This window comes from Phascolarctos cinereus, unplaced genomic scaffold, assembly GCF_003287225.1.
Source record: "Phascolarctos cinereus isolate Bilbo 61053 unplaced genomic scaffold, phaCin_HiC Scaffold_5;HRSCAF=322, whole genome shotgun sequence".
NCBI lineage: Eukaryota > Metazoa > Chordata > Mammalia > Diprotodontia > Phascolarctidae > Phascolarctos > Phascolarctos cinereus.
In genome coordinates, this window is record NW_027555958.1 from 141756280 (window position 1) to 141769002 (window position 12723).

At 36.3% G+C, this 12723-nt stretch overlaps 1 protein-coding gene across 1 annotated transcript; it reads right to left on the minus strand.

Annotated features, from left to right (window-relative positions):
• Window positions 1–377: 377 nt before the first annotated feature.
• Window positions 378–12347, minus strand: LOC110197612 (nephrocan-like). The gene is made up of 3 exons (XM_020971653.2): window positions 12146–12347; window positions 6278–7179; window positions 378–1058 (listed from the first exon to the last, which is right to left on the minus strand). Exons 1-3 carry the CDS (start codon window positions 12332–12334, stop codon window positions 611–613), a joined length of 1539 nt encoding a protein of 512 aa, XP_020827312.1. The 5' UTR covers window positions 12335–12347; the 3' UTR covers window positions 378–610.
• Between the last annotated feature and the right edge of the window lie 376 nt (window positions 12348–12723).

Here is a 12723-nt window from a genome sequence, read left to right on the forward strand (position 1 = left end):
ATAGTAACATTACTATTCATGAAAAGTACAAATCTAATTAAGTGATTTCCTTACATTCTTGTACCTTGTCTGTTACATTCTTTCCTGTGTCCTGTCCTGTACCCATCCGTTACCTCCCTTCCTGCATCCTGTTCTCAAGAGACGGAACAGGGGGGTGGTGAGCCGACATCCTGAGTTTCACAGCTGTCAGGCTTAGTACAAGCTACAGGTAAGACACTGGCCTAAGCCCTCCAACTCCCCAAAGCTGGCCCTCTACAGACATTGATGGAAATCATTTTGCAAAAGGAACTCTCCTGACGGTTTGGAATCATATTAGCATTTGATATTTCCCCCCCCCCCCATTCAATATGGAGAGCAGCCAAATCACATTCAAAAATTCCCTTGTTATGATGCTTTCCCTTCACAATCTCTGACTTCCTAAACCAACCTCTAATAATTCTCTTCCCATTTCTTAAGAAAAGAATGAAAATGACCCTTTCTTAAAAAAAAACCCTCATAGGAAAAAATGTATGATGGAGTATGTGGTGCTGTCCATCTCTGTTTTGTAGTAATCTCTGCTACCAAGAATTAGAACATTAAAAGTTTTTTAAAAGCTATTTTGTTCTCACACTTAATCTATTTCATAATCATAATAGTCATCATCCATGCTCGTTCTGATGCTAAGGTGGTCCTCAGGTTTTGGTTTCTTTCTGATCTCTTTGCTTTTCTCAGTTAGATGGGAATGGCCCTCACAGTGTCTCATGATATTCTTTGATGACATCCAGCTTTCTCCTTGTCTTTCTGCTGGGGCTGCACATTGCCCTCCTCTCACATCAGTTCCCTTGGCCATCAGGACCTTCCTAGCCCTGAGAAGATTACAGGTGCAATTCCAAGGATTTCCATCCAGGTAGAGGTATCTCAGCCGAGGTAAACCTTCTAGGACTTTGAGATCTAATGCAGATATCTTGTTGTTTCGAAGATTCAGAACCTGTAGCTGCTTCAAATCCTTTAGCTCCTGCTCGCCAATATCCTGTATGGCATTTCCTTTTAGATCTAGCCTGGCTAAAGTGTCTGGAAGCCTGCACAGAGAACAGAATGACATAAGAATGAAAGTTAGGAAAAGTGTTTTATAATTACCAATATGGATAAGCATGTTTCTTCTGTGTGTGTACAGGGGAGGGGAAGCAGGGTTGGGGATTGGTTACCATGAAACAGCACTCTCAGCCAATACAAATTCTCATGTGGAAGAGAATAGGGAGCCTGCTTCTGGAAAGGCATGATGACATGTCAGGGAAATGTCTTACCCCTCTCCCCAGTAAATTCTTCCGTATGTTTAAAAAATTTGACATTTTCAGCAAATTATCCAAGGTGAATTTTGGATATTGTCCATTGCCCCAATCCAGAAGACTTTCCTGGGGTCCTGAGTGGGAATGAATTGGAGAGCAGGGCACATTTATTACATATCATTATGTCTCTTGAAAGAATAGTTCCCAAGCCTCTTCCCTGCCTTTATCAAACACACTATATGTGTTTACCAGCCCCTCATTACACCTGTAATTGTGTTTCCCTTGAAAAAGAAAGCAAAAAAGATTTAAAAAAAAACTTTGTACACTTAAAGTCACCTACGAATTCATTCTCTAGTTTCTTATTTTCCAGCAAAGTCAGTCACCTCAACACTTTTGACCTTGTCTCACAGGTCTCATTTTCTATTTGTCTAATGATTTCTTTGTTTCAATTCCCTTACCTTTTTTCTCTTAAAATGGGGATACTAAAATGGAATCTATTATTCAAATAAAGACTAATGACAAATTAAGCAGAATTACTTTCTAAAAATAGCAAGTTATAATTTTTTATTAGGGAAAAATATATTCATTTATTTGATAATAACCTTTTCTTGTTGTCTCATTTCAACATGTGGTTCATTGGAACCCCTACTCAGTTTTGTTATATTTCTTCCTGCTGTGCTCATGCCTATCTTTGGTCACATATCCACTAACTGTGCAGTTATTTTTTTTTTTATAAGCAGGAAAGGTGAGGAGATTTTATATGAAAAACCCCAATGCTAATCTGGCGTATTCACGTACTAACTTCATGATGTATTAATGCACCATGGATAAAGTGGATGGGAAGACCATTCCTTTCATTTCTGTGTAGTGGAAACAAAGAAGGCCTTCAGAACATTGGGGCTGGGCCCTTACAGGGAACTTACATGAGGAGATGGACTAGAGTGGTACAAAATGGGCATTCATGGATGGATTGTGATCTTTATCCTTAAAATACCATTTGAGTAGTGAAGAAAGTATTGGTTTGTCAGTCTCATGCCTACTACTTAGGAAGGAAATGGCCAATGGTTTTAACCATATTTCTTGGCAATTGGACAGTTTTCCTGTAGTCTTTAGCACAAAAATACATAGCTTGCAGACCAAATGAACACAGGTATCAAACTCTTACTTAACATTTTAGTTTAATTGAACTTGACATACATTTTAAGTTTGGGGTAGTTTGGAAAACAAACCTAGTCTGATCAGTTTCATTTTATGTTTTTATTGATATCTACACAAAGATATACAAATTCACACTTATTGAGGAATTTCAAAAGCCTTATTTATTTAAACTTTCTTCATACACCTGGGGTAAAATTTATTTAATAAAGAAAGCAGATAAATTTGGCATAAAGTAACTTCATACATTTAACAGTTTAATCATTTAATTGAATTTAATTTCAACAGAAATTAATTAAGTGTGCGCATTTCATTGCTAAGTTCATGTAGGGCTAGGAAACAACTGAGGTCTAGAAATAACACTTGTGGGGTTTTATTTCTGTTGCAAAATATTTATTGAAATCTTACTATCTAAAAATGTACTAGGCGCAACTGACTGAAGAGGGTCTTTTCTCTGATTATATCAATCAGTTGGCAAACCAACAAGCATTTATCAAATGTCTTCTACTACTTGCACTGGACTAGACACTGAGGACAAAAATACAATTAGTGAAACACGTTCTTTTTTCAAGGAACTTATACCCCAGTGGGAACATGGGAACAACAAGTACATTTATAAATACATACAGAACAAATATGAAGAGAATAAATAGTTCTTTGAAGGAAGAGAGGTATCCTATGAGGTGGAAGGAAGGAGGGAATAAATTCTAGGCATAGGGGAGATCCAATGAAAAGACACATATTTGGGAGATGGAGTATCATCTTCAAGCCACAGAATCAAGGCCAATTTGGCTAGATCACTGAGGTGGGGAAGTAATGTTCAATGAGATCAGAAAGATAGGTTGGGGCCAGGTTCTATAGGGCTTGGAATTTAAAAACTAAATAAAGGAATTTAAATTTTGTCCTGGAGGCAAAAGAGAACCACTGGAGTTTGTTTAATTAGGGAGTGACATGTTCAATCTTCATTTAAGAAAAATCACTTTGGCAGTAGAGTATAAAGTGGACTAGAGCAGACCAATCGGGAAGTTGTTGCAATCATTTAGATGAGAGGTGATGAGGACCTGAACTAAGATAATTGCTACATGAGTTAAGAGGAATCAAATGGAAAAGATGTAAGGAGGGTAGAAGTGGGAAAATTTGACAACTGGGGATATATGGAATGAAAGAGAGTGAGTAGTCAAGGAAAGTGCTGAGGTTCTGAACCTGGGAGACTGGAAGGAGAGTGGTACCCTTGAATGAAATTATAAAGTTTAGAAAAGGAGAGGGCTTTTGGAAAAGATGTTCTCTTTTGGACACGTAAAGTTTGAGATGTCTCTAGGCCACCTAGTTTGACATTTCTAATAGGCAATTGGTGGTGTGGCACTGAAGTTCAGTGGAAAGAGAGAGAGAGAGAGAGAGAGAGAAGAGGGTTTAGGCCATAACCTTGAGGTTACCCATAATTAGAGGGGCATGGTATGGATGATGAGTCAGCAAAGGAGAGAGAGAAGGAATGATAAATAAGATAGGCAAACTATTAGAGAGGAGTCATAAAAACCTACATGGGTTAGGAGGGAAATAACAAGGAGAAGGAAAAGGAAAATGTTATCTTTGAGAGGAGGAGTATGTCAGCTCATGTTTCTGAACCATTAGTAAAAGCATAGTCTCAATGTTTGCATAAAAAGCAGATAAACTCATGTGTACAAAAGTATCCTGTAATGACATCAGTGTTGGCTATTGTTAAAAAGCCAATGGAACGCTCAGTAAAAGCCACTAGTGAAAATGATAAAACTGTTAAACATGAGGAGATACACAAGTGCACACATACATATAAACATATATTTTAATTTAACAAAGAGTCATCGTCAGGGAGAAGCTCCTCCAACTTATCCATACTTTGAAGGAGCAGTTTGGCAGAGGCCATAATAGTTGTACCTCTGTTTCCCTTGCTATTGTAATAACTCCAATAAGTATAAATTCCACTGTCATGTCCTTCATGTCCCTTATTTAAGACCAATCAGATAGTCCACAGTGAGTAAAACTAGTACATGATCCCTACTGGTATTGTTTCTAACAAGCAGCAGTCTGGTTTTCATTTTTTTTAATTCTTATTCTGAACTTAAATACCAAAAAGGAGCATTCCCCCCCCCACACACACACAGAGCAAAACACAAAAAGAAGATTCTATATGAAACCTCTAAAGACACCTTCAGTGTGCTATAACTTCCTCATTTGTCTAGCGTGCAATGGCTCAGTTAAAATTCTGATTAGTACATATTGGCATGGGTCAGTTATTTCCCCCTACATTAGTTGCTAAAGCCCAGCTCTGCCCTGGTCCTTTGACCAGAGCACACACATCCCAGCATAACTGGCCACATGCTCGTCTAGTGGGACTAAGTTGGGCATAATGGGCTGAATGTATTCTACTCTCCTGAGTTGTGAAGACTAAGCTTTTACTTCCATACCCTCCAATATTTAGTATATCCTTCTAATCTGAACTTTGATTAAACACCTTGCATTTTAAGTTTTCACAATATGTCAGATGAATTAATGTTCATCATCACCATAACCTGTCTTACCTAAGAAAATTTGTAAAGGAGGGGAAATTTGTGTCATCTTTCTCACATATTGTTTTCCTCTTCCCAATTTTCCTAGTTCTGTTGATGGCATCACTAGGCTTCCAGGTTCTTATCCTCAATGTCATCCTCCACTCTTTACTTTTTTTATTTGTATTTGTCCACATATGAAATATATTGCCAAATCTTAACATTTTCTGTTTTTGTTTTTCTTTGTACCCCTAGCACTTAGCAGAGCATCTAACAATTAAGAGGTACTAAAAAAATTTGTTGACTTGTCTTGACTTGGCTTTCTACCATCAGAATATCTCCCATACACATCTTCCAATCCACTCACACAGTCACAACTCTAGTTTAGGCTTTCCCACCTCTCACCTGGACTACTGCAATAGCTTTCTAACTTGCCTCCCTCTCTCAAATGTCTCTCCATTCCAATCCATTCATCCATCCATCTTTCATTCAACTACCAAGATGATTTTTCTAAAACAGGCTGATCATAACACTACCTGATAATAAAGCAAAGGAAAAAATCTCCTCCCCACCCCCAAGCCCCATCAATAGTCATTGGCTGACAGGGGGAAAAATTCCTTTGAGAGCCACACAAGCAAAAAACAAATTAAGGGGTTTTTTTTGTGCAAAATAAAAAATGTTCCATTCATCTTGTTTTAAAATTAAATTGAATAACTATAGCTAAAGTAATAATACAATGTATGTCTTTTTCTTTGTTATGAGCAGTTAAAGGAAAAAAGTGGAAAGGGGGTGAGGGAAGGGAAGAAATTAAGGCTGTAGGGAAAGAGACTGGAAAAAGAAACATCAACACATTAAAGACAGAGGAGAAAAAGACACAGACAGAAAGGCAAAGAGAAACATACAAGGAATGACTTACAAGGGACATACATACAAATCAACATAGAGAGTAACACAGACCCAGCCAAGCAAAGAGGTTTTTCATACAAGACCTCCATCTTCTAACTTTTAAAATGTTAAAAGCAGCTTAGGACTTTTTAAACTGTGTTCTATTTTTATTTCTTAATTTGTATAAGTGGTTATATTTTTTAACTCTTGTCATAAGCAGAGCCATCGTTTCTTAGTATTTTCCCTACGGGCTGGATGAAATGAAATTGAAGATTGTATTTGACTTGTAGGCTTCCCTACTTCCCTAAATAAATAGCTCTCTATTCCTAGCTTCCCCTGGGAAACCAGAGAGTTATTGGAATTCCTCTGCTTAGCTCTTAGCCCATAAAATGTCTACAGAAGTACCAAATCTCTTAAAATTATTAAGAATAAGATGAACTGGTCACTTGCCTGAGAGGTATTGACAGCAAAAGGTTCTGTTCCAGGGCTAGATTAGAAAACTGAACACACCTCTGAAGAGCTCCGACCTCAAATAAGCTCACCATGTTGTTGTCTAGAAACAAATGTTTCAGGTCTCTCAGGTCCTGGAAGTCTTGAAACATTACTCTCCGAATCAGATTGTTACTACAGTCTAGTTTCTGTAGCCTTGTTGGCAGTTGGAAGGGCAACATCTGAAGTTGATTCTGAGATATCTTGAGTGTTGTTAAATTAGGAAGGAAGTGTGCTCCTTCGATAGAAGAAAGTGAATTGGCAGAAAGGAAAAGATGAGAAAGGTTCTCCAAATGTTTCATCTCTCGAAATCTTACTACTTGGAGCTGATTTCTCTCCAGCTTTAAAGAAAGCAAAGACTTTGGCAGGTCATTAGGGACTACAGTCAGTGAGTTGCTACTTAAACTAAGAAATTGCAAAGATTGAAGAGATGCAAAGAAGCTCCCTGGTAGGAAATGTAGCTTGTTATTCTCCATACTTAGACATTTTAATCGAGGAAGTTTAAATGGGCCAGTTAGAGATTCTATATTGTTGCCATCCAACACCAAATTTTGCAAATTGACAAGGGAGGAGAATGTGCTGAGGGAGAGAGTGGATACCATATTGTTTTGCAGCTCAAGTACGTGTAACTTTTTCAAGCCTTCAAAATATGATTCATGCAAAACATTTATCAAATTATCATTGAGTTTCAACACTTCAAGGCTGTTTGGGAGGGCAGTGGGGATTTGTCTTAATTTATTTTTCCAGAGTTCCAAAGTCTCCAATGTGCTCAAAGTTTTGAAGGTGTCATTTTCAACAGACTCTGTGCCACTGGCCAATAGAATAAATTCTTCTAGGGCCAGTGTTTTGATGATGTTAGATAACTGCAGGGAGAGGAAAATCTTAAATCAACATTATCATGAAAAATATTATACAATGTATACAAACAAAATCAATAGTATTTCATATTTTCTTCCATCATCTATTTAAAATATATTTTATATAAACAATTTTCAAAAGACAAAGTATAAACAATAAGAGAAATGCAAATTAAAAAACTCTGAGGTTTCATCTTACACACATAAAAACTGATAAAGATGTCAAAAATAATCATGCTGGAAGAGCTTCAAGAAGATAGGAATGTTCACATGCTCTTGATGGAGTTGTGACCTGGGCCAAACATTCTATGAAGCAATTTGGAACTGTATAAGAAAAATGACTTAAATTGACTTTTGATCTAGCAATCCCACTAGGTGTATTATCCCAAGAAAATTTTTAAAAAAGACCTCGAATATTTACAACATCATTCTTTTAAGGAAGTAAAATATGTGTCTTGGATAAAGCTTAAAAAATGGAGATCCTGACAAATTCTACCTATTATGCTGATATTGCTGTCAGATACCACTCAATATACTGAATGTAGACACATTGCTCTGACTAAGGACATGGCTGAATATTTTCAGCCCCAAAATGAGAAGTTTGGACCAGATGACCTCTAAGGATCCTTTCAGGGTGAGATCTGTTACAGCTATGTTTACACAAAGCTGAGATAAAGCATTTATGCACTGTAGGCAAGGTTGAATTACTACACAAACACGCATACATCGGCTTTTGAAAATTTGATAACTGATGTCACAAGAGAGGATGTTTTACTAATCCTAAATTTTTAATTACTTACTTTGTTTATTTTTATTATTTTACTTATCCTAAAATAAATACCACTGTGGTATGAAGAATATAATTTTGCTATTAAAATTCATATATTTATGAAAAATAATACTAAAGCATTTTCCTAATTGCATTCCTTTCCAAGCTATGCTCCTGGAAGCTATGTTCTGGGTCTATCCCTTTTCCTGAATCTGTTTATATGACACAAACATTTTCAACCATATTCTATTTCAGAAACCAAACTCTCTTTTTTAGAGTAACTTTCCACTTCACAATGGTAAAGATTAATGAAGAAACAAAAAGAATATGTGGGTGATCTTGTATTTATGGACCAAGTAGGTCATATACATATACATATTCTCTTGCCATAGCAGTAATGATTTCAGAGTATCTGACTGACTGACAAGGCTCTGAGAGCACCTCACATTCCTACCCTCACATTTAGGCATACCTTTGAAGGAGTGAAAGGGCTGGATCAAAAAGAAACTAGAAAATAGGAGTTATGATGAGATAGTTATGGCACTAGAATCTAAACTGGATGAGAACTTAGAGATCCTCTAATCCAGTCCCTTCATTTTATAGATAAGAAAATTTTTTGAGATCCAGGGAAGTGAAGATTTACCTATGGTCCCACATCTAGACAGTGCCAGAAATAAGGCTTGAAAATGGATCATCTGCCTCCACTTTTCCTTCTCTCCTCTCTCCCCTTCTTTTCCTCTCTCCCTCTTCCTCAAGCTCTCCTTCCTCCTCCCTTCCCTCTCCTTCTCCCTTCTTCTTCCATTCCTCCGGCACAACGATTCCCCTCTATAGACAGCCTGTTGCACCTTCCCCCTGCTTCCAGCTCCTGCTACTGCCAGATCAATGCAGATACCAATTGGCTTTGTCCCTATTACAATTCAGAACTCATAAGCTCAAGTGATTCACCTGATTACAACCTCAGACTATGCAGTAGCAGGGGTTATAGGCATATACCACCAATAAATGTCTTTTTCAAAGAAATAGAAGAGCATCATTGTTTTAACTCACTTAACCCTTCAATGGATATATATGTATATATGTATATATATATATATATATAGATATATATGTATATGTATCTATATATATATATATATATATATATATATATATATACATACACACATGTATGTACGTATGTATGTATGTAGGCAATTGGGGTTAAGTGACTTGCCCAGGGTCACACAGCTAGTATGTGTCAAGTGTTTGGTCTAAGGCTGGATTTGAACTCAAGTCCTCCTGACTTCAGGGCTGGTGGTCTATCCATTGTGCCACCTAGCTGCCCCTCAATGGCTATATTTTGCTTATATTTGCTGATTGACATATATAATATTTAATTACATAGTACAGTGTTTGTAAAGTCAGAAATAGAAGATTGGAAAAGATCTACTGAAATCACCTGAATCATCTCTTTCTATGTCCTTACCTTTAAGTAGGTTTTGTCCAAACCTAGAGTGTCCAAAAGAGTCTATAAAAAAGGGTCCATATTTATTTTCTGGATCATTTTTTGTCCCCTCCTGTCCCCCAGATAATAAATTGAGATCTGGTTCTCAACCAAAAATCATGCTTGCAAATCACTTAGTACCTGACTACATTGTTAGATCTTTTGCAGTAGCATTAAATAAGTAGCTATTTCTGATGACATAAAACAATACCTTATTCTTTGACTCAAATTTTATTTTGTTATTAAAAATAAAACAACTTTTTACTATTTTATACTTCTGGCCATTTGTGCCCCTCGGGTTGCAAATCAGCTAACCTATTTAGCTGATAAGCACCAGAAGAAAGGCTACAGAGAATATTTCTTATATACGATTCACTTCACATATATTTAGGCTGAAGATCTGGAGGAGAGAGTGAGGCTGATGACATTACTCAGCTCCTCCCCACTCATATCCAATTCATTAGCAAATCAAGATATCACCCTTATGAAGTTATTGATCCTCTTCCAGAATGAAGGACAAACAACAATAATTTAAATGAGATACAAAAGTCCCATTTCATTTAACAATCAGGAATGTGTTCCTGTAGTTCAAATCAATCATCCATTGTATTTGCCAAACACCAGTAAAATACAGTTATTTGAGATCAAAGTGGTTCCAAAAGGGGATATCACATAGCTTATTGCTTTCCATTCCTTCCTTCAGCCTGAGAGTTCCAAGTTGTTTCATCCTATAACAGTTAATTTGAATTAAAATCCTGGGAGAAGCACTTATTGATTGGTGAACTTTTAAAAATGACAAATTGACTTACTAAATGATTAATTTTATGGTCAGGTATAATTTGCTTTTATTGTTTGCAAAACAGTATTGTCTTATTTCATTAACATGTTTACTTGACACTCCCACAATTGAATATCACATTTTCAGAGCATCCTATTTAAGCTATTAAGCTATTTAAGCATCCTGGCTCTTTCCCAAATATATAGATTTTCTACATTAGCCAGATATGCTACCTGGAATTGAATATTATCCAAGAAAAGGTAAATCAACAGATAAACACAGATCAATTCTAATTTTTCAGTCTTGACATGAATCCAATGCCACTTATTTTTAATGGTTTCATCTTTAGGTGGCAGCAAATGTTGAATTTCCTAATTAGCAAAGAAAAGAGGCTTGGTGTGCCTGAAGATGCAGTATATTCACCCTTTTCCCAAGAGGATTCCCCAAAAGCATTCTTTAGTATTTCCACCTTTGGATCCATAAGAAGAGAAAACAGAAATGTTCAATGGGGTTTATTTGGAGTCATGGAAATTTAGAGCTAGGAGGAAAAAAGAAGAAACCATCTAGTTCCCAAACTCTCATTTTATAAAGAAGGAAACTGAGGTTGAGAGAAGAAAAGAGGAAAAAACTTCCACGAGGTGACACAGCTCTTTAGTGATGGTACTATTACTGGCTTCCAGGACAATGCTTTTTCAATTACTTTTTTTTTCCTCCTATGCTTTTACTGGTATTGGGAACTTCTGGGGAGAAAATTTCCTATATCCATTCAGCCTGGTTAGAGTTCTGCCATTTATTATCTTAGAAAGTTGCTTGAGGAACTCATCACATAGCCATAGTATATCTGAGGCAAGACTATGAACCCACTACCTCATAAACTCTAAGACCACCTTCCTTATCCATTATACCACACTACTTTTTACTTCTTACATGCAGAGAACACCCTTTTCCATTATGCCATAAGCAAAGCACAATTTTTTGATTACATAAAAAATTAGCAAATAATTTTTCAGTATCTACTGCATGCCTGATATGAAAAAATAAAAACTAGCACAGGACTCTAAAAACAAACAATACTTAAAGTCTTCAGAACTCTGATCAATGAAATAATCAGTTTTGATTACAGAGAGCTATAAAGAATGCTGTCCATCTCATGCAAGTGATATGAGGAACTAATATGCAGAATGAGAAATACTTTTTTTGGATGTGGCCAACTTGGAATTAGTTTTGCTTGGCCACATTTATATGAGCCCCCCCCCCTTCCTCCCTCTCTCTGTAGGTGGGGGGAGGTGAGGGAGAAAAAAATAAATTGAAAAAATAAAAATCTATTTCAAAAAATAAAGAACAGAATTAAGAACATTTATCATGAGAACCTGGTGTTTGTTGGGATAAATAATAAGCTAAAGAACCTTTGAACAATTTACTAGGAGGATATTAATATTTTACCTGTGATATATACTGATTATCTTAATACTGCATTATCATCCTAACATCTTAATGATGATTAAGACATCTTATTTGGCATGCAAGTTATATATCATTTCAATGGTTATATAACCAAGGCCTTTTAACATAAAGTGACAATACTGTGACATATATTTTATTACAAAACGATGTTTCAAAAAACACAGTTACCTGTGGAGTAGTTCAACTTTTTTTTAGTGCTGTCATAAAAGGTCACTCATATCTAATAAAGCAAAGAACTCTTGGGAGCTTTTCAACTATTACTGCTATTTCTTGAAATGCTCTTTAATAAGATGCAAACAAAAATGATCATTTTTTTAATCCAGGAAGAAAGATCCATTTTTACTAATCTAGAATGGGTTGGTGGTTGGCAAAGTTACTCTGACTTGAATATCATACCTGTTTAAACATTGTCATTTTAAATTTGGTTTCCTCCCTCCCAATAAAAAGAATTACCTTGAGTAAGAAATGGCATCCTTACCTTGAGATTTTTTATTTTACTGTGGCTGATGTAAATCCTCTTGATTGTGGAAGGCATCTGTGAAGGTACTTCTATGAGTCTATAGCACTGGATGGATTGTTTGGAATCACAGCTGCATCTCCTTGGGCAGTTAGGATGGAAACCATCACCAAATGAAAGCAGAACAAGAAAGGTACAAAACAAATACATCTTCCAAAAATGGGCTCTTAGTTTTCAGTTGGTGCCAACTCCAGCAGATATTTAAGTCTTGTCTTTCTTTTTATATGATGAAATCAGATAAAAAGCATCTTGTGAATGTGTGCTCTGTCAGAGTAAGGCCACAGGAAAGAAAAAAGGGAGGGGACTCCTCTTCCTTGGGTTAAAATGTCAGCAACCATTACAAAAGGTGAAGGGCTTAAACAATGATAAGCAGCTTCAATATCTGTAGGTGGGCAAAACCTTCTGTTATTTATTGCTGAAAGGGCTAATCTGTAAACACCTCTATTATCTGCAGTTTCCTTATTTTGTTAAATGTGACACTAAGGAATTAGTGAGAAAAGACAAAGAACCGTTTTATTGTAGGTTATAAAACCTTTGTA